Consider the following 22,313-nt stretch of genomic DNA (forward strand, 5'->3'; position numbering starts at 1 on the left):
CCTTCCTGAATAAAATAAGTAGTTGTAGTGGGTTGACCCTGGCTGGATGCCAGGTACCCACCAAAGCCACTCTTTCACTTCCCTCTGCAACTTGACAGGGAAGAGAAAACATACCGAAGGTTTCATGAGTTAAGAAACAGGAGAGATCACTCACTGATTACTGTCATGGGCAAAACAGACTTGAAGTGCGGGTATTAGTTAAATTTATTACTCACAGAATCAGAGCAGGATAGTGAGAAGTAAAATAAATCTTAAAAACATCTTCCCCCCACCCCTCTCTCCTTCCAAGTTCTACCTCCCCTCCCCCAGCAGTGCAGGGAGACAGAGAATGAGGGTTATGGGCAGTTGTTGTTTCTGCAACTGCTCAGAGAGGGAAGTCCTTCCCCTGCTCCTGTGGGGTCCCTCCCAGGGATACAGTCCTTCACGAACTTCTCCAATATGAGTCCATCCCACAGGCAACAGTTCTTCAGAAACCACTGCAACGTGAGTCACTTTTCCATGGGGTGCAGTCCTTCAGGCACAGGCTGCTCCAGTGTGGATTCCCCCACAGGGCCCCAAGTCGCACCAGGAAAACCTCCTCAAACGTGGGCTCCTTTCTCCATGGGTCAGCAGGTCCCTGCCAGGCCCTTGTTCCGGCATGGGTCTTCTCCATGGGCTGCAGGGCAATCTCTGCACCTCCATGATCCTCCATGGGCTGCAGGGGCACAGCTGCTTCACCATGGTCTGCACCACAGGCTGCAGGGGAACCTCAGCTCTGGTGCCTGGAGCACCTCCTCCCCCTCCTTCTCCACTGACCTTGGTGTCTGCATTGTTGTTCACATGTTCTCACTCCACTCTTCTCTAGCTGCAATTTTCATCTGCACAGTAACTTTTTTCTCCTTCTTAAATATGTTACTATCATTCCTGACTGGCTCAGCCTTAGCCAGCAGTGGGTCCATCCTGGAGGTGGCTGGCATTGGCTCTGCAGGACATGGGGGAAACTTCCAGCAGCTTCTCCCAGAAGCCTCCCCTCTAGCCCCCTGCTACCAAAACCTGGCCACAGAAACCCAATACGCTAGTTCAAAGTCTGTCACTGTGTAAAACTAGGGTTGTGTTTCCCTGGGTACATGACTTCGTAGTTACTAAAATGAATGCCATCTACCTATTTAATCTGATTATTCAGTAACATGATGTTTTTTTCTCACTTCTCGGTGGCTTTCAGTTTTTCACCAGCAGATTTTTTTTTTTATTATTTCACTCTTTTTTCCCCCAGATCACTTAGAAATCTTTGAAAAGTAGAGATCATTGCACAGGTTCTTGTTGGAACCTCCGTGGTAATTGTGGAAACTGTCCATTTATTCTAGCTCTGGTTTAATGTGTTTTAACTAGTTACAAAATCCAGAAGAGTTACCCCTTAATCCTGTGTTGGCTTACTTTATTTAGGAGCGTTGTAACTGAATTTAACCTAATTTTCTCAACTGAGAAAAGCTGGTGTGAAAAAGTTATTCTAGGCAAATAGACAAATACAGTTGTTGTTTAGTCCAAAACAGAGGTATTGAAGATCATAATCTCTCATAAGTTCTGATGAGGAATTAATCAGGTCATTTACTGAGCACTAACATGACTTTGATGGGGCTCCTGAACGCTCTTCAGCTTTGTATCTGGTGTAATGTTTGTTTCAAAGGCTGATCTGCAGTAATCCCCAGCCATCTCCCAAAGGCTGCATCCCAGTCTGAGCACAGTCCTTTGTGCGTTTCACCTGTCAGCGTGACCTGACTTTACTGGAAGGATAACAGAGAGTCCAGCTGCTTCACATAAGGGTAAAGTCCAATGAGCTTTAACATCAGGGTGGATAGTGGAGTCCATATCTATGCAGTGGAAGGAGCAGATATGACCCTTGGGATGAGTCCAAGTGACAGCAACCTGCTGATAACCCAGCAGGTGAGCTGGTGGGATTGGGGAGGAGACAGCTAGGGATCATTTCAAAGATTCTTTGTTCCTTGTCCTGTCCTCCTTTAAAGTTGTGCATTTTGTGGTATCCTGTGCCTAGTAGGCAACAGTGTTGGGGCGCCAGCACCACACACACATCCCATGGATCCAGAGCTGAGCAACTGCAGGTAGAATCACAGTAGGAGAGAGAGGATCATGACTTCATTACTGGGGCAGAAGAGAGGGAGGCGGGTTCAGAAGAGGGAAGCAGCTCTTCCAAGGTTAACCACAAAGCCAGCTTCAGACCTTGGGTTTCAAGTCCTCAGTACTGTCAGCAACATTACAGTTGTCAGTTTTCCAAGTACTGGTGAAAGGAAAAGAACTGAAAGACTGAGAATCTTCTAGCAAAAGGTAGCAGGGAGCAAGAGTCATTTTTCTAGTGCTGCACTGGGGTACAGTGCAAGCAAAGGAATGAAGAAACATAGGTGGGATCCCTTGAACAGGTAAGTCTAGAGAAAGCTACCTACAACTCATGGCCCGTAAGAGCAAAAGTAGTAGTGGTGCTCTAAGCAGGGGGGAGGTCCAGAGGGTGGAAGGTGAAGATGCTGCTGAACTCCTTTTCTCCTGAATTATCATACTCTTTTGTTGCTGAGGAGCTGAGTATGGAGCGTGACCCTTTAGTGTTTGGAGTCCTTGTCCTCAGTTTACTTTGAAAGGTTATTTTTGAGGAAGAGTAAATAGGGCTGGCAGTTGTCTCTGGTCTTGTTTGAAACATTCTTCTGAATATTTTAAGGGTTTGCAGTGATGAAAAAATTTGTGGAGGAAGGAGCAACAGATTCAAGGGAAGCTGTGACATGTTCACAGAATGTAGGTTGTAAGTTTTAATAGGATCCTGAAGCAAAGGGATTGCAGTTAACTTCCTTGCCAAAACCATGACCTACACTCCAAATTGTGGCATAAAAGACACCAGTTATCTTTTACATCCTAGTTATTTATGATGAGGATAGGAAATATAAGGGAAGTCTGCCCTGAGAATCCAAAGGGCAGGATGGAAGGAGTGGAAGGAGTGGCTGAGAGATGAATGACAGAGATAACAGAAATTTGGGAAGCTCAGGCATTGAGGATTGAGGGGTTTATTAGCCAGAGTGTCAGGATTCAGTAGGTCATATGGCATACTGTCTTGTGAGCACAGAATGTGTGAGTTGCTGGGCCATTGTAGCCTCTTCAGGACACCTTGTGGTCCTGTCAGTCGGCCACCTGCTCTCTGCAAAGCCCCTCGGCCTTCTGTGTTGCTGCTGCCTTCTCACCAAGGCTTACAAACTTCAAAGCAAGCCAGTGAGCTCCTTTTGGTATTTATCATGTTGCAGGCCACAGCTGAACTCCCACCGTGTAAGCCTGGGTTGTTAAGAGTTCCTGTCTCTTTGCGGGAGACCTTTTGTCCTCTGGGAAAGGCTTGCATTAGTCTGATGATGAAAGAAATGAACCTATCTTAACTCATCCCACGTCTTTTGGATTGTAACTGTATGGAGTCAATATGTATCCTAATTGCAACCTCACTCAGCCAGTCATTTATCCTCTGTGGATATTGTACTGTGTGTCTTTCTTCTATTCCACTCTCACTTCAGCATGTGTGTGCTTAGTGTAAGCCCTGTGTTAGTATATTAAAATATCTACAAATCCAAATAAATAATGGTCTCATTAGTGATGGGAATCCTTAGCTCTTTTCCTGCTGCAACTCTACCTCTCATCAATGCTAATCAGCCACAGAAATGCTCCAGTTTAGAGTTCTTACTCTCTTTTTCTTGGTTCTCTTCAAGAGAATGTCCAGTAAAATAGTCCCAGACTGGAATTCGTTAAAGTGTTTAGCAAGACTGCACTTGGCACATGGCACCTCTAGCAGGTGTTGTGCTTGCTAAAGCCACTTACTGCAAATTCATAGCTGGCTAAGTATTAAGGGATTTTTTTGAAGCAGCAGTGCCTTATAGGCAGGAGTCCTTATACGGAGAGTGGTGAAAACATGATGGCTCTTCTTTTCTCAGGGCTCCAGAGAACCATCATTTTGCCTGTGACGGAGAGATGGAGAACAGTGTCTACAACAGGGTGACAGAGAGTCCACTGGCACATCCCAACTATCAGCTTCATTTTGCTGTGCAGCAACTTCAGCAGCAGAAACTTCAATCACGACAATTGTTAGAGCAAAACCAAGCACGGCAACAGGTAACTAAGAAAAAATCCTGCCTGGGATGTAGCACTGCTGACTGAGTCTTAGATGTGCAGAACAAACCCAGAGACAGTACATGTGGCACAACTTTCGTGAAGAAAGTAGCTTTTAAAGTGTGTTTCAAAGAAATTAATATTACCTACAGTGATTTTAATAGCATTTTGATGCTGTAGTTCCCAATAGCTTCTTCAATTGCATTAGCATCTAAGAGCTTGTATTAATGATGTTCTGGATGCCAAAGGTGGACCACTGTGTTTTGAACAGCATTTCCACCCTTCCTGTGGAATCTTCCAAGGTTACAGTGACTTCATTGATACACTTGTTACCTTACTTTGTTATTATGGAGAGAGAGATATATTCTGAGTGATGTCCAAAAGGCTTCCCTGCTAAAGTGAAGGAAGTCTTTGGGTGAACAAACCTTCACTCAAAAGAGTTTGGTCTCCCTTAGTAAGGAGCTGTTTTCTGGGCAGTCTGGTATGACTGGACTCCTGTGAACAGAGGTAACACGTGGAGGTCCAAACACCCACCCTCCCTCCTGCGAAGCAGATGAGTCATTAGTCACGGTCTTTGAGAAAGGTTATAGGCAAATTGCCCTCATCCTTTTCTGGGAGCATCTTGAAGGAGAGGCCCTTCTGCTTTTGCCCCTTGCACTCCTTCTTTTAAGGCCCTTACTTAGCCATGCAGTTTCCACCTCAGCTTTCCTCACCTACAATCTTCTTGTTCCTCCTTCAAGCAGGAGGTCTTCCTTTCATCTTAATCCATGGGTGGGCACTTGTGGCTGCTCATGAGCTCAGGAAAGGGCTGTAAAATGGCTTGTGCCTGTGAAGAGGCTGGAACTGGCCATGGGACCTGGCTGAGCCCTCTTCTAATTGCTGACATTGAGCTGATGTTATTCTTGGCCAGGGCAGAGCCATTACTCAGGAGTTTCTGTTAAAGTAATTCTTTGTTAAACCTCCTCTTACACCCACAACGTCCCCCTCCTTTCTGTCCCTCCCTTCTCCTTCAGAGCCAAGCAGTTTGGAGAGGCCATTGCCATGCTCAAGGGCTCAGGCTGCACTGAATTTGTCATTAATGAAAAAAGGTATTTGCTGAACTTGGGGGCTTTCAGACTTTCTGTCAGGAAAACCACATCTTGATAAAATGATTGTCTCTTGGACGCTTCCTCTCCCAGTTGACATTGTATGGAGCCAGCCAGCCAGCCCTCCTCTTCCAGTCACAGTTGTATTGATCCTCTGATGCCCCTTCCAGTCACGGCACTATCCTCATCTTCATCTATCACCTGCACCCTCTCTATCTTCCTATCACTGACCTTTTACTTTGTTGACTTAAGTTCTCAGATTTCAGTCCTTTGACTTGGCTTTTCCAAGAACTACCTTCTCTTTTCTGCTGCTTATGTGTTCCCTGCCCTACATCTTCCCACTCAGACTGCTTTGACTTCTGCCCCACCATTCATGCTGGCCCTCATTTGTCCTCTCTTTTTAGCCGCAGTTGATGTAGCTTATCTAGGCTGCATGGCTTTACACATTTCCTAGTCAGTGTCACCTAAGCTACCTACCTCCCATTGCCTGCTGTTTCCCTTCTGTTCCTTCCCATGTATTGAGATCTACTTCATCCTTGTTGTCTTGCCTGCTGTATTCAAGTTCATCAGCCTCCTCTCAACAGAAGAAATATATCCCCCAAGCTGGAAAGGCCTATCACTTGAAAGAGTGTCATGATCTCTGCTTTGGGAAATGCATCCAAGGTATCTCCGAGCCTGTTTCATCTGATTGTTGAAGTTCTTGTTATGGTTAGAAGGCAAGATAGCCATTTGTCAGTCGCTGAAGTACATCTATTAATTAATGTATCTCGAGGCACACCCTGAGTGTGACATGACCATGCAACATGACTAGATGCATGTTGTCTGTGACAAAGGGACTGGTCATATGTATGACTGTATATATATATATATATATATGAACAAATAACAGAAGCACCATGTTTAATAATACAGGCAAATGCTTCCTCTTGTACATTAACCAATTCAATATGCTGGAGGTGAGATGGATGCATTAGAAAGCGCAGGCTTTTCTAGTCAAGTATTTGTGTAATACAAATAGCCCCATCTACCATGCAGTGGATGTATCTTATCATGAAGGCTTGTTGTGTACTTGTTTGTTCCAGCACCCACTCTTGGTTGACCACTTTCCAGACACTTAAGAATGATGATGATTTCTCCAGGCATTTAACAATTTGCGGAGTAGCAGATACTGTGTAGGTGGAAGAAGAGGAATAACAACCAACAGTTTTCACTCATTGTATGGGCAAGTTAGTTCATGCAGTGTAGTACAGTTGAAATAGACCTTTGATGACAGAATAGGTACTTCATTCACTGGACAAAAAGAAAAAGACCAAACTGACCAGATGAGAATCTGACAAATAGGTAGAGTGACATGGACCAGGAACAGAGACAGTAGACACTCTGAGAAAAGAGAAGAAAATAGAAAGGGGAAGAGTTTGAACGTGAAGACAAGAAGCTTAAATTGGATATCAATAAAATCAAGGAAAAAGAATTACAAAATCAAACCAAAAGACAAGAAAAACAGGCTTATAGCAGTATTTTTAATGTTTAAAGGAGACTTCATGTGACATGTTATGACCTAGATGTTAGTATCACCACTGCAGTTGGCAAGACAGTTAATACACCCTCATTGTTTACTCTCTAATTGTTTCCTGTACTGGAAGGATGCCATTAGCTGTGAGGGAGTTTCCTTTTTCTGTGTGGCTATGTTCTGTCTGCTTAGCCTAGCATCTACTGGGTTTAGAATTTTATGCCAAACATTTCACATGGGAAAAAAGCTAAATTAAAACAAGAAAAGTACAATCATATGGTGGAATGATCCCCATCAGTCCTACTTACATCAAAAAGGCTTATGCTAAACAAGACATGAATCATGTTAGTCAGTTGTGTGGGCAGTTATGTGACTACATTTTCAATGAGAAGTTTAAGTAGATTTTATGCTGTAGAACATTGGGCTAAGTTAATCTTAAATAATTCTGCTCTGTCTTTTAAAAATAGTATGTTCTCTGAAATATTCCTCGTTTTATGGAGTTCAGCAAATTTTTTTCTTTCGATGTTTGTGACTCTCTTCTGAAATCCTTAGAGTTTATTTAGATCCGACTGGGAATGTTGAGTACTCAGAATAATATTCCTAGTATTCCTAGAACTACATTATTCCTATTTGAAGACACAGGGCTTCTTTGAATGCTGCCTTAAACATCATGAAACGGTTTTCTAAGCTGTTATATATTGAACTGCTGTCAGATTTGCAGTATCTCTCCCTTCAGTTTCATGTTCATTCTTGTTTTGCAGCTTTCTCCCTCAGATTGTTTTCCCACTAAATGTGCTAACTGCCATTTTTCCTGTTTGAGTCTTGTGATGCTGATGAGTCAAAGTCTCAGTCTAAGTAAAACAGAACAACCATCCTAAAAGCAGTAGTCTGTGCTGATTTATACTAGCTGAAATTTTGTCTCCATGTTTCTGATCCTGTCACTATTATTAGAATTATGGTAATGCCCAGATGTATTAACTGTCTTTCTAATACAATGATATAGCCCAATCCTTGCCCCAGAGAGCTATCAGTACCAAGAGAGAGATAAAGGAGAAGGCACCAAGTCAATTGATTTTAGTGTATTTTATCCTTGCTCTGAAGAATTTACTAAGGAGGACATGCATCAGGACAGTCTATGCATACCTTGAGTTTGCTCTTCTTTAAATTTCCTAATGACCCCAAGATGCTCCTCTTACTGCAGTTTAACACAATGGTAGTTAATAGTACATTTCAAGTCTGTTCTTTATCGTCACTCTGTGAATTTTCAACTCCACTGATTGTTCCATTCAAACTGATTTAACTGAATGCATTAATATGTATTCAAAAGAATTTTCACTAAACCATTTGTATGACTGGAAAGGTCTTCCAAGCTTATTAATTCTCTGTATTTTTGCAATGTTATCTGAAACACAGTTGCTTTTCTAAAAGTGGTGGGGTTTATTTTGTTGGGTTTACTTTACTTTTCTTTTTTTAACTTAAATCCTTGTTATTGTTTATTGCTTATAAACATCTCAGTTTCCAGCACCAGTGATTTGGAACTAGCTGCATGTATCTTTATGCAGTACATGTGTGTTAGCATCTGTCTGTCAGTTCTCATACACTGCTGAGTCTTGTCTTTTTCAGACTTGCTGATCCAATTGAAAGTGAATGACTACGGGATAGAAATCTCAAAGCTATGTTTCATACAAATTTCATTAAAATAAAGAGCTGTATATCTGGGAAGGGGATTAAACTACTGTTCCCATTAAGGCAAAGGCTGCAGCATGAGACCATTCCTAATTAGACAGCACAAAATCAACACAAGAATGCCCCAGACCCATGAAGGGAGGCATAATTTGGGGTATGCTTTGTATTAGATACTGTAAGACAGATTCTCAGGAAATGGGCTTCATTACCTCCTGCTCACACAATGAACATGTTTTTGCTTGCAACATTTGCTCCATTACTGCGCTAGGGATGGGTGTTAGATACAGGAATAGTAAGTGCCAGGAACATTCTTTCTGTTTTTGAAGATCATTAATATATCTGCTTTTCTTCAAAGTGCTACAGTACCTTTCTGCTTTTAATCACTAACAGCCCAAGCTTAGCTGCTGCTGGCTAATACTCTTAGATGTGCATCTTCCTTACTGACAAGCTCTACATGTTGAGATTTTCTAATTAGAAACTACTCTTTTTTGTACAACTAACACTTTGTGTATGGTATCCATGTGTAGATGTGGAAGCAAGGAGAGGTGTGGTCTAATGAAGCAAATATGGTTTTGGAAGTTAGGATCTTTTCACAGCTTTTCAAACATTTCAACCTAACTTTTCATATTGCTCAGTCTGTGGGTTAGGGAAAAGCACTTTCTCTGTCAGTGCTAACATTCTTCATGGGCAAGACAGGGTTAATGCTGTCCTACCTCCCCGATGAATTGTGCAAGAGAATTAACTCACTAATGCTTTAGAGGATTTTTAGCTAAAAAGTCTCATAGCTTTCTTACTATTTTTCATATTTGCAGCCCTAAGAACTTGTTAGGGTAGTGAATGTGTCCTTGACATCAAGTTAAATCTGCCAGCTTGCAACGTGTGATTGAAAGATTTTACTTGCAGCAGCAATAGCTGTAGAGTGCTGCCTGCTTCAGGACTGTGTCTGTCAGGGCTAGGCTAGGCTAGGCTTCTGCTCTCCCTAGACCCTTAGCCTTCAGAATCCTGAGTAATGAGGTTTGTCTCCTATTTTTTGGATGTGCTGAATTCTCTTCCCAACCCTTCCTTTGTGTGGCCAGGCTCTGCTCTCCCCAGCTGCCCTCTTTATTTGCACAGTGGCTTCTCCTGATTTCCTGTCCTGTCCCCATGGAGTTCACAGCAGGGCAGTATACTTTGTAGCTGAATCCAGAAGCCATGGTCCATGTCAGCTTCCAGTCTCCCCATCCTTGCCTGGAAGACAGCCAGAATCTCGGGACAGTGTAGAGACAAAGGCCTTTTTGGAAGTCTGTTACCCCGTGAAAAACATCCATGACCTTTCTTAAGGCAGATTTGAGCCCAGCTTTTGCTGATCAGACTTTGTTAGAGCATCCATGCTTGCTATTTCTTCAGAGTCGTGGATCTCCTTGCCACTGCATATTAACGCAGGGAAGGGGTTATGACTGTATACTTTGTTGACTCCAGGATCTTAGTGATTTTAATAACGTTAAAGAAAAAGAACTTACAGGGAAGATGCATAATACCAAACAGCACAGTGAGATGTCATCCCTGAGGAAGAAGTGGGAGCAGTGACTTGAGGGTTTCCATCCCAAGCTCATGATGTGTCAGGCTCTGAGATGCAAGAGTAAACCAAGTTCCATTTTAGTTTATTTTGCTGGGGGGAAGTGGGGTGTGACTGCTATTTTCCAGACTTCTGCACTTGTACTAGCTACTTAATTCGAAATCTGAAAGCTGCAATCAAGGTAGAGCTTCAGGGAAGGGAGAGGTTAAGGAAGGTTGAGCCCAAGGGCATCTTGTCAGTGAGCTCTAGTTAGGAAACAGGCCTGTTTTGGCTTCTGCACTTCCTTTTCTCCCTAGAGCTCTGCCTGTCAGAAACGCCTTCCCACACTCCACTGCCCTGCCATTTGCCAGAGAATTGCGGGGGAGAGGGGCTTTTCCTGTCTGTGTGCTGAGACTCAGCCAACTCTCAGACTGTGGTTTTCGCTGGAGCCCGGAGCCCACTCGCTGTGGCTTTGTGTATTTTCCACCAGAGAAGAAACTGAGCACAAACTCAGTGAAGGGCACTGCTCCCGGGGTCACACTGAGGTAACTGGCCAGGGCTCAGCTATTCCCCTCATCTCCTATCGCTGACCTCTAGCTGCCAAACTACAAGGTTATGGTATTGCTTCTGTGCTGGGAATCTGACTGACTTCGAGGAAAGACAAGGCAGAACTCCCAGCAGGTTGCTCCTTTCTGAAGAGAGTTTAGCAGTCTGCAGAGCTGCCGTAGGGAAACATTCTCCACTCCCTGCTTTGCCAGTCCACAGCTCAGTTCTCCAGTGTGTCATAACATGCAAGTTCTTTTGTCCCCTGTGTCAAATCTCCAATATTACTCTCCCACGTGCTGTAGAATAGAAATATTTTTTGTCCCCTGATATTACTGGAGATTTCTCTTTTTGTCAGAAGTGGACCTAAAGTCTCTTTTTCAGAAGAAAGTACTCTAGAGCCTTTCTGTTGTTCGAAGTATAGGGTTAGACCAAATAACTGACATTGTAACATCTACCCTATAACCTTTTTCTTTCCTAGAATTGTATCTCAGTCCCACCTCCCACATAAAGAGTAATTTAGCAAGATAAATGCAGAAAGTCAGTCAACACAATGAAAGCTTTACTTCTTTGTGGGTGGAAGCCCACTGCAAGGTTAGATTGAGGATTGGACCTCATGTTTTTTAATCCAGAATAATATAATTCTGTGGCAGTAATAAGGTTGTCTGCCTTCCTAGAAGGTAGTCCCAGCTTCCAAAGGCATAAAATTCAGCTCTAAAAACTACTTTACTGATTTGACCACTTAACTCTTCTTTTTATGCGTGGGACTCTCACTGGAGCCCTGGGAGAGTCCCATGCCTTCACCAGACAGATGTTATCCCCCACAAAAACGTCACCCACCTCCATCAGCATTCTCAGCAATGTTCACAGAGGTAATCACCAATTACTATGTTTTGTTTTGTTTTGTTTTTTTACCCAGGCTCTCTTTGCCAACTACTCACAATCCAGCACCAGCCATATGTCCATGCCAGCTGGCTCTGATGCCCACAAGACATCAAGTGCCACTTGTAGTATCCAAAAGGCAGCCAGTTTGCACAAAGTGATGCCATCCCAGAGTACACCTCCTCAGCTGGTTCCAAAGCCTCCAACAAACCACAGACAGGCAGTGATCAGAAAGGCTGCAGCCCAGAGGATTTCCAAGTAAGTTTTATCTCTTCCATCCACAATAGGGAGTTGGCACTGGTTTCCCAAAAATAAATATCGGAGAAGAACCTGTCTCCATCTGACTTTGACCGATGTCTGCTGTGCTGTCCGAGATAGATCTCTCTTGAGGTGTGTGTACTGAAATCCTTGTGCATTATGTTGCAGTTTTGTATTTCACAATGGTAAGGAAGGTAAAACTGTAATACAAACATAAGAACATAGGAACTTCCAGACTGATTCCAGGGTAGGACTCAGTAACCTAAATGCAGGTTGCTAGTTACATTCTAGATGCATAGGGCTATTCCAGCTGACCTCCAGCTGCTGTTCCAGATGAGTACAGGTCTTCTGTAGATCTTGTGTTGCATCTGCCAGTCTCATGCAGATGTCTCAAATAGCTTTAGAGTATGAAGTGTGGTACTAGACATCTGTGTTTAGGCACTTGAGTTGCTCCATGTTTAATCTTTGATGGGGGCTAGAATCTGATGTGTCAGAAGAGGGTACCAAAAAAACCTGCAAAACAAATTAACAAAGCAATCCAATATCTTTAACAAGCTAATCTACCCTTGAACCAAGTTTTCCCATAAATGTAACATACAATGTTTGACTTAGGTCTTCAAGCACAAGTGTTTATTTCATTTAAAGTGTTTATATTGTGCCTGATGTAATGATAGCTTTCCTCATTATCTGTAGAAATCCTTCTTTTAACTTTTAGTAAGCTTTTAGTTATATAGTGCTTGCTATTCTAAGTTAGATGGATGGATTTGGCATGTGTTACCTTTAAAAACAAACAAAAATATTCCCCATGAAATGTTGCTAATTGACTGTAAGTTTTCTTCCTTTCCATTTCTTTGTGTGTCTTCTCTTTTGTGCATTATGAGAAAATGTGAGCAAGACTTCTGGGTTTTCAGCTTCCTCAGTTCTTTGTTTATCTCCCCTTAAATGACAGAATTGCTTTAGACTAAGTCCTTCATTAGATTCTTCCTCATCTATCCTCAGACTTATTTCATTCTAAAAAATTGCATTCATAACTTCCTCCCTTGTACTTACTCTACAGCCAGCAGAGCTGTAAAGCTTTCAGAGCAAGTTCCTGTGAGGTTTCCTGAATCTCAGTTCCCTTCCTGTTTAAAGAGAGAAGTTTTACTTAGTAAAAGATTACTAATGAAAGACACCTTATGAAGATGCTAGGGCACAGTCAGTGTGTGTGGATCAAATTTGAAATGGCAAAGCATATTTAAGGAACTTGAACAGAGCTGCTTTGAGGAAGTTCTTGTATTTCCTGCCTGTACTCTTGCCATCTTAGGAGATAGCACACTGAATTAATCCCCCAAATCTATTTAAAAGGAAAACAAGGTGTTAATGAACTTTGTCAACTCAGCAAATGATGTGATCATCAGGTCTGGCAGGTATATGCTGGTAGGTTTGCTATCTGATTTCTTTTATGTTGGGTAGCTCATGTTAGTACAGGTGACAGACTATGTCAGTGGGTTTCTCTGCTGGGCAGCTGGGATGTGTATTTGAAGATGCCGGTGTGCTGTGCTCACTTCTTGGCAGAGGAAATGTTTATCCTTGTGAGATGGAATTGCAGCTCCTTGGACAGACTTTACTTTGCTGCATTTTTGTGGTTTCTGCTCTGTGACAGGCAGGAGTGTGGGAAAACCGGAAAAAGTTCAGCACCAAAAATGCACAGAAGGGAGGAAAAAAAGCAAAAGATTCCTTCAGAATTTCAGAAAACTAATCCAAGTATCGAAGGCTGCAAGGAGCCACTCCGGAAATACTTTCCAAGTTGCCTTTCAGTCTCCAACACAAGGCTCGAAACCCATTCTTGCCATTCATGGGATCTTACAGTAACATTTTTTCACTTACATGGAATACAGCAGTGCCCAGCTATATTTCCAGCATATATTTCTGGCTGGTCGTTTAAAAGCTGCTATGTCTCAGGCCAGTTTAATCCATTCATTGTTGTCAGGAAAAGACCAGATATGCATCATCGGGGGGGTGAATGGAGAGAAGCCTCTGTGTCAAAAGAATATAGATTAGAGAAGAAAAAGATGTTTTGCATGCTCCAGCCTGTTTTCTGCAGTCCCTGATTATTTTGTACAAAGTATTCTTGGACACCATGTGTAGTCTACTTTCAAAAAAGTCCAGTGGTAGAAACTCCACTGTGTGCTATAACAGCCTATTTAAGAATCTAGACAAGCTTATTATCAGCTAGTTTCTCCTGATGTGCTCTCTGAATTTTTCCTTTGTTTCATCCTGTTGTATCTTGTTCCTCCTTCCTGAACCACCCTGAACACTTTCCCTTATGAATACTCTCCATCTTTTGAATATCCTTCTATTTCTTGGAGTAACCTAATGTTGCTTAGACTTGTTGAGGTTTTGTTCACCTCAGATAGTAGTTCCACCTGCCAAGTCCTTAGTTGTCTTAAATGTACTGTATTTTCTTCAGTTTATCAGAGTGCTTGCATTGTGGCACTCAGAATTGTACTTTTCCAGTGTGGGACTGCCATATCCTTAGGTTATGACATAGCAAATATCCCTCTCTGTAACATCTTTTTGGCTGCTTCATTTGTCTGTCTGGTCACTTTTCATTTGCTGCCCTCTCTCACCCCCTGATAATTCTTGGCTATTTTCCTGATCTCTTTCCTGAAAGAGGATCTTAGTGCTATGTATTATTTCCACGAGACTCACTGAAACTAATCCCATTCTATTGTTAAAGCTCTCGCATCTCTTCTTTTCCCCCCATATGTTTCAGTAAGTTAGACCTTATTTGTGTCTGCTCTCACATTGCCTGGCTTTTGTTTAACATCTTAATAAAGATCATCTTTTTAAAGTTGTTTGTAGAATTTCTCCAGAGGCTGGACTGTGAACACAAACTAAAATCAACTTTGTCTCTTTGACCTATCTCCTCCTTGCATGCATTATCAATTCTCTCCCAGCCAGCACACATGGCTTCCAGAAGAGGAAGAAATAAGTAGAAAACGCAACTATAAACAGAATGAGATGCTAAAGATGAACATTACTGACTAATTCAAAAACTATCTAGTAACTTGGACACTTCCCTGGTTGAAACATAAAGGAAAAAAGTAATGGAACAGCCAGACAATTCCATCTTGTCTTTTCAGTTCCTGGCCTCTCTTGTTTTCTTAGTCTCTCAACTTGTAAAAGGTGGTAGGTGGACTTTATAATGGATTGTGTCCAAAGCAGACTCCTTGCTTGAACTAACAGAGTGGAAAACTGGGGCCCATATTAAGGTGCAGAAAAAGGACTAACTGGGAGAAATGGTTTAAATATGCAGCTCTATGCTGAAATGCAGTCCCATAAAATGGTCTCATGGGGCTCCATAGTTTTGATTAAATGTCCTCATATCACAAGTAGAAAGACAGTTTTTGGACAGCTAGCACAACAAGCTCTTCTTTCTTTCCAAGAGCCAGGCTGTGACCTTTCCCCACTGCTCACTGCTCAGACCTACTATTGGCAGGTCTGTGAACCGTGAAGAGACTGCTGATAGCTGAGAGCAACATTTTGGGACAGATCATAGATATAGTATTCATAAGCCATGGAATGAAGCAGATGTTCCTGGAAGCAGCATCTGATGTATGGAATCTTCATATTACTAATGACAGCATGCAAAATAGAAAAATATATTAGCTCAACTGTCAGAACCCAGAGTGAACTGGTACAGATGGTAGACAAAAAATCTTTCTGCTTTTAGAATGACTAAGTCATAGTAAATACAGATTTCTGCACTAGTAACTTTTCAGAAACCTGCTCTGTAACTGTGACAGCATCAGGTAGAGCGAGGCTTTGAAGAACCTGTGAACAGAAGTATTAGTCAAAGACAAGATGTCATAAAAATTCATCTGTCAATTTTATACCACTGTATATAAAAAGAGGAAATGCTATGTAGAGAAAAGGAGCATATAGTTCAAGATGTTATCAAGGAAAGAGAGACCAAGAAGGTCACCAAGTTTATCAGCAGTAGGCTGAAACATCACAAACTGTTGGGGACATTGATCAGCGTGGCGTAATTTCTTGTGCTGAACGTTGCTCTAAATGTCATTCATAACTCTATTCAGGAAGCCTTTTGAAACAAATATTCCCTTCAAGTCCCAACACCACAGCACAAAAATTTTTCTGCCTTGTTCTCCCTTGTATAATTGTTTTCCACTGTGCCAGCAGTAGAAGAGCCAAAGTTCTCCTATATTGTAACTAGTACAGAAATAGGGTAGAGGGGATGCATTTCTCCAGGGTTCAGGAAGTCCATCCCAGGGCAGGGTAGAGTCCTGATTGCAATTGGACACAGCAGTAGCCAGCTTTTCTAGGACAGGCTGGCCAAGCCTAGCAAATGTGCCAAAAGTAGATGATGGTCACAGAGTAAGCCCTGTAAAATACTATGGTTCTGGTTTATATCCTGTTTTGCCCATGCGTGCTCATTCACAGGCATGCGTGAAGTGTCTTAAGTGAGCCAGGTACATCACATATGTAAATGAGTGCCACTGAAAAGAGGACAGGCAGTGGGAGAACAAGCATGTAACTGTTACTGGAACCTTTTTACCTTTTGCTACTGCTGTACTGCGGCACGCTTGTTTTTTCAGCTCCTGAGTAGCTGGGTTAATCAGGCTGCCTGACCCTTAGACATTTTTGGCAGCAAAAGCAGTGCATCTGAGAGACATGCCTTGATTTAACACCCCGACACAGCTGGGCTTACTAGACCTGTAGCTCATAGCCCTTGGCTAGCCTCAGGTCATACACACAGATACACATGCAGGGATACCTTGTCCAAGAACAACAAAGAGGAAAAAGACTCCCTTGCCCTGGGACTTTACATCTGTTGCTATCCTCTTGTTAAACCTGGGATTTTTGTGATATGAATATGTTAGTGTCAATTCTGTCTGGTTCCACTGGATCTTTAAATGTGTTCAGAACATCCCAGGAATAGGTTGTTAAAACAAACGTCTTCAAAATTTAGTCAAAAAAGTATTTCTCTGTCACTTGTGGAACAAGTCCAAGGCTGAGCAGCTTAGGGCTGGTCTAGTGCCTAAATGAAGGAACTTTTTTAGTATCAAGGAGGGGTTAGCTGTATAAGAGACAGAAAAGGGCAGTGACAGATATTTAAATGGAGAGGACAGTGGGGAGAGTGCTTTTGTTAGTATTGAAGAAGGAGAAATGGAGAATATAACAATTGGAGAACTGGAAGCAAAAACAACACAGACATTAAAAAGCAGGAAACTGAGAAAGGCAGTTGGATTTCAGCCAACCCGAGGAGGAAGAAAGTGGAAAGGGATTAAGTCAGTTTAAGTGGTGAATATGTTCTGCCACTGAAGCTTCCATCAGGACACAACAGAAAATGTGAGGGATGAGATCCCAGGAGCAATGCTGAGAATGAGCTGTCTGGAGGTGGCAGTTGAAACTGCAAGAATCAAGGTACATTGTGAGTAGGCAGAGAAGAAGGGCAAGTCTGTAGAGAGAACATAAACCACACTTTAAGGTAGAAGTGTGACTGTTCTCTGTTTTGCTTTTGTGTTGTTATACTTGCTGGCATTCTTGATGACATTTTCAACCACTAGTCTTGCATTCTACCGACAGAAGGGTGAGCTGAATTTGACTGTCAGTTGTGCTGTGTTAACGAAGTGGACTAGCTCATTGTATGCATGGAATCTCTATGTAAGAAGGATAAAGATCCATCTGGATTCTTAGCTCCTACAAGGATTGTGCAGTATCAGCGCAAAAGACACGATAAATACAGATCCAAACTTCTCTCCAAGAGACAATAAACATAGAAACAGGCCCTTCATTTGACAATAGCATTTGCAATTAAGGCTGACTGAAGTAAGGGGTTGTGTTACACAAATGTATCTGCATCCTCCCCCTTCCTGTATGGACTCCAATTTGTTTCACTGAAATCCTGCTGTGATAAAATATAGGAGTCCCTCACAGGCCTTTTAGCTGTCAGGAACACCTGGATTACTTGCTGACCTTGAAATCTGAAAACAAAAGGTTTCAGATAAAACCATAGAAACTGCACAGGTGTGTCTGGGTCTGTTAGTTGTCAGGGCATCACATGGGGATTGGAGATGACAGTGCTTTTTTGGGGAAGAGCTGACAGTAACTGTAACACTGCAAAGCTGAAGGAGTGAAGGAGAAGGACTCTGGTAGAGATGAGTGTACACGCAGAAGTCTGCGGTGATCAGAATTGAGTTGGGCAGGAGGAAAGAAAGGCAAGGAGGAATAAGGGAGGAGAGGACAAACCAGGAATAGGTGAATAATTGTATAGATTATAAGGACGGAATAGATCCTTGCAGCTGTATAGCTTACCCTTCCATTTTGAGTAGACCCAGTTTTATGTAGGAAGATGTGGTCTCAGTTTGGTAACGAATCTTTGTAAGTTAAAGGAAGTGCAGTTGTAGCCCACAGGATATACTTTTGCTGTAAGTCAGATGCTAAGATCAATGCAGGAGGATTTGCATTGAGGAATGCTTGAGGAATGGCATTGGACTACTGGAAATTGTATGGATCCCAGGGGTCCCAGTTTCCAAGATAAGTAAGAAACCTTGCCTAGATGAGTTCTCTCTGCTGAGGCAAGATGCAAGGACTTAACTTTGGATTTAGCATGTTTTTGACAGCATATGCATTTCTGCTTGAAGGTTAGTTAATCACTTTAGTTCAAATCACTGGAATAAGAAGACCACAGCATTACTTGTTGTAATTACAAGTAGTACCTTGGTGGTACCTTTTACTATGGTCTTTATTCTCCAGAATCAGCTTCCAAGGCACGAGACAATTAAGTGTTTTAATCACATGGAAGTCTTGCTAGTGGCTTGAGTGTTCATCTGTCTTGCTCTATCTTTTTGGATTCAGTTGCTGTCTCTGCCTTTTTCATACCGTGTTCAGACACAGCTTCATAGTTACAATCCCAGTGAGATGATGTAAACTGGGAGAATTCTCAATTTTTTGTTTGAGTTTCATTCCTCCTTGATATATCACTTCTTATCACTGTCTAATTTGATGCTTTTACCTCTTAGGGTGACCTCCACTGAAAAGAAACTGAATGGATTCCAGAACAGCCTTCACAGTGCTGCATCCCGTGAGCCAGGGACAAATTCCACAGGTGAGTGCCAGTGCCAAAGACCAGGAAAGTGGGGGTGGGCATGCTGGGATGCTTTAATCTTTTTCAAGAACTGGTGGGGAAAAAACTTTCCCAGCAAGAAGAAACAGCTGCTTCCTCTGCATGTAGTGGTTCCTAGGTAACAATCTGGGTTCAGCTGTGCAGGGAATTTATTCTTCCTGGGTTTAAAAAAGATTAAACAGGAGGGAGCAAAGGCTGAGTTTCATAGAGTTGGAAGAGGAAGACTCCTTAAAATGTGGCTGGGGGGCAAAAAAGCACCTTGGCTAAAATGGCTCCTCTTTGCTCTAGGCTTTGGCTCAAGATACTCTGTTGTTTAAGCTTGGCCTGTAATATAGGGCTGGAACATTCTTTACATTTTTCTTCACTGTTGCAGAAAAGCCCCTGAGTTCAGAAAGACATAGCTGAGACTTGTGAGTCAGCTGCATAGAGAAGTCAATCAGTAGAGGTGAAAGTTCCCAAAGGAAAATCAGAGACTTACAGAATCAAATCTTCATTGTTCCCTAATGGCTACTTAATTCAAACAGGTTTATATGCTGTTAAGTTCTCAGCAAATGAGGACCCAAATCCATTTTTCATGGATGCAGACCTGTTGGCAGGTCGAATGTAGTCTTGAGGAACCCATATTATCCACGGCCCACAGTAATTTGCGATAGTGCTGTAATGGAATATACGGACAAATTATGCTCTAGAATGCTTTGAAAAATTGTATTTCCGACCTTTTGTTTTGCTGTGAAACCCTGAAAATATGACTTGAGTATCACTAATGCAGTGATCTGTGTGTTTTCATAGGCTGAAAGAAAAGGTTGCATAGGGGTGAACTACCCAGTTCATCTCTTCGATATTTATCTCTGAAATTTAAAGATGACATTTTCATTATTAATGTTGGTGATTTTATTGCTGATCCTTTAGCTAATGCACTTAATGTACAGTTCCAAACTGCCTCCCACACTTTACCACCTGCCAAAAATTCCTACCAGAAATTTTATAGGGTGAATAGCCTTAGTCAGTAAAAAAGACCCTACAGCACATTGGAACGTGACAATGTATTCTGGCATATGATGGGATTATCAAAATAAACAAAATTATGTCAACATAATTATGTCAACAAAATTATGTGTAGCTGAGGCAGAAGTTCTGGTCTACTATATAGTTCAAGTTAAGTTTTTAGTACAGATATTAAGTAAGGTTACAGACAAACTTGCAAGTAAATGTAAAAATGGAGTTCTCAATATATTGAAGAAACTTGTTTGTTTAGTGGACTTAGAGAAAGGTGTTTGTGTGCTGAATTCTGCCTTCTTTTTCACACTTCAAAGGGCACTGTCACAGTTGTCCCGCTGTAATTTTAACTTTTGCAAGAGAATCTTTACATCTTCTCTGGGTACTGTTGTTGTTATGTGTCCATGATAACTATAGGTAGCATTTTGCTGTCCTTTCCCATTTCTATGAGTATTTATTCAGCGCATGCATGAGGATTGTTGATTGTATTAATGCTGGAAGGCAACAGTCAGAGCTGGAGAAAGAATATAGGCTAGATAAGAACTACAAAGTTCAGGGTAGTCACCTTCTCTGTGAATACTCTTAATCCAGTGAGAACTGAGAACTTCAACTCATGTTTCCTCCTGTAGGACTAGACTGGCTGCACTGTACTAAACTTATCTTCTCTGAAGCTCAAACAAAGGGTTTAGCCTGCCATGTAGCTAAGAGTGTCAGGGCTTACATAAAGCTCTAGTTTGGTTAGGGGTAGGCTAGCAGCACCATAGTGAATGGGTCACTCAAAGCCTCCTTGTTGCTAGAAGAGGTATATAGCTCCACAAACAGTGCTAAGCGTTTCGATGATGAAACTAACTATAGCAGAATGTTTGTTCTTGGAAACTGGGGAATGATATTTTCTTCTGCTTTGCACCATGCCACTGGTATGCGTCAGAGGCTTTGGTGCCCAGTTTGTGTGTCTCAGAAACTACTCTGGTCCTTGCTGTAGGAACATCTGGTTTTCTTCTTCACTCTCTCCATTGATTGCTTACTCTAGAGCCCCAATTTCCCCTCAGCAACAGCTTATTTGGGGTTATGTTTCACATATATTTAGTATCCTAAATACCAACTAGAGAGGTTGGACACACAAATCATAAACTGCAAGCATTTAAAGATAGAAGGCTCTGAAAAGTTGCAGAGATAAAAGAGGAACCAGGCAGAACCTCTGTATAAACACACAAACAAATACTCAAAAATGTCTGAGAAGCTTGGATAGGCCTTCTTCTCTAACAGCCTTTCTGAGAATAGTTATGGGCCTCTGTGGAGAAGCAGCATGAAGGTGTCATAAGTCATCTAACCAGAAGTCAGGATGATGCTCAGTGGAAGAGAGAGTCAGGCAGTATGGAAACTTTTAACCAGATTATCCAAAAAACAGTTCACTGGTGGTTAGTGCTGCCAACTGCAGAATAGCAGTTGTAGACACTTGTGCAGTGGGCTCAGTCTCTTGAGGACAGATCCTTTGACATAAAAGGGAGAGTAAAAGTCAACGTTTCTGCAAAGCAGCTCAGGATTCTGAAACAAGCCACCGCTAGAAGACAGTGTGGCAGCCTCTGATTCCTAGGGCCTCATCTACATTTAATGAGGAGGCAGAAGTTGTGTGAGCTATGTGCCATTGATGTAATGATAGAGAAGGCAGAGATCCTCATTACTATCTACAGACAGGAAGCTAAATCTGCAAGATATCATTGGGGTGTTATTTGTAGTGTCTGAACAGACAGTTTCTTATCAAAATTCCTGAAAGTTTAACAGGACTTATTCTATTAAAGAAATACCAAGAATCACTAGCTCTAGGGAGCATTCAAAATGCATCTAACATGATTTTTCACTGAAGTTGAAAATTCAGCCACTGGTGGGTTGTCAGTCTTTCTGAAAATACAGCCATAATCGCATTACTTTTTTTATTCTGTGTTAATTTGAGGGTCCCTCAGCATTACACTGAATGTTTCCTGCTTCACAGAATTTAGCAATTCAATTAGTATTATTGAAATAGGGTGATTGTGAAGTAAGAAATCAGTTCTCTTCTCCAAGTCTTCTTCAGAATATAACTTGCTGAGTAACAGCTAAGCTAAGTGCTGTGGTGGGTTGTTCAGTTCCAGGTTGTCTTTAGGAGGCTGTGCTTGATATGATGAGTTCAGATGATGGTCAGACTTGTCATTTTTTGTTTATATATTAAAAATGTAAGGTGTATGGAGACATTTTTTTGTGTTTTGCTGCTTTATTTTCTGTTTCTCTCTAGTGCCATTAGGTGAATAATGTGGGAATTCATTTTCTCAAAATAGTGAAGATCTAGGTGAAAAAGATATAATTTTTCCACTAGAATTTTCCAGTTTGAACAATTGGAAAGTAATGCCAAGGAATGTGTGGCTATATGTAGGACCTCACAGTTAGGAATTAATTATATTTATTATTTTTCCTTTTTGAAAATGCTAACACAAAGCAGGTTTTAGGGAAAATAGAGCATGAAGAGCACTTCACAGAAATGTAACCGCAGCTTCTCTGTTCCTGAGCTGTACTCTTCTCTGCAAGAGCCTGCAG

At 41.9% G+C, this 22,313-nt stretch overlaps 1 protein-coding gene across 11 annotated transcripts in view; it reads left to right on the forward strand.

Moving 5' to 3' along the window:
- TTLL5 (tubulin tyrosine ligase like 5) overlaps window positions 1-22,313 on the forward strand; it is a 137,777-nt gene that overhangs the window by 108,643 nt on the left and 6,821 nt on the right. For 7 of the 11 annotated variants that reach the window (XM_027720031.2, XM_027720035.2, XM_027720033.2 and 4 more), the window contains 3 exons: window positions 3,948-4,125; window positions 11,400-11,620; window positions 18,646-18,731. In XM_027720031.2, coding sequence (XP_027575832.1) covers window positions 3,948-4,125; window positions 11,400-11,620; window positions 18,646-18,731 — 485 coding nt within the window. Of the gene's footprint in view, window positions 1-3,947; window positions 4,126-11,399; window positions 11,621-18,645; window positions 18,732-22,313 lie in introns of those variants that run through there. The other 4 variants (XR_003540519.2, XR_003540520.2, XM_027720040.2 and 1 more) reach the window with 3 other exon arrangements.

This window comes from Pipra filicauda, unplaced genomic scaffold (genome assembly GCF_003945595.2).
Source record: "Pipra filicauda isolate LSUMZ 115617 unplaced genomic scaffold, ASM394559v2 scaffold75_size2874737_pilon, whole genome shotgun sequence".
NCBI classification, from domain to species: Eukaryota; Metazoa; Chordata; class Aves; order Passeriformes; family Pipridae; genus Pipra; species Pipra filicauda.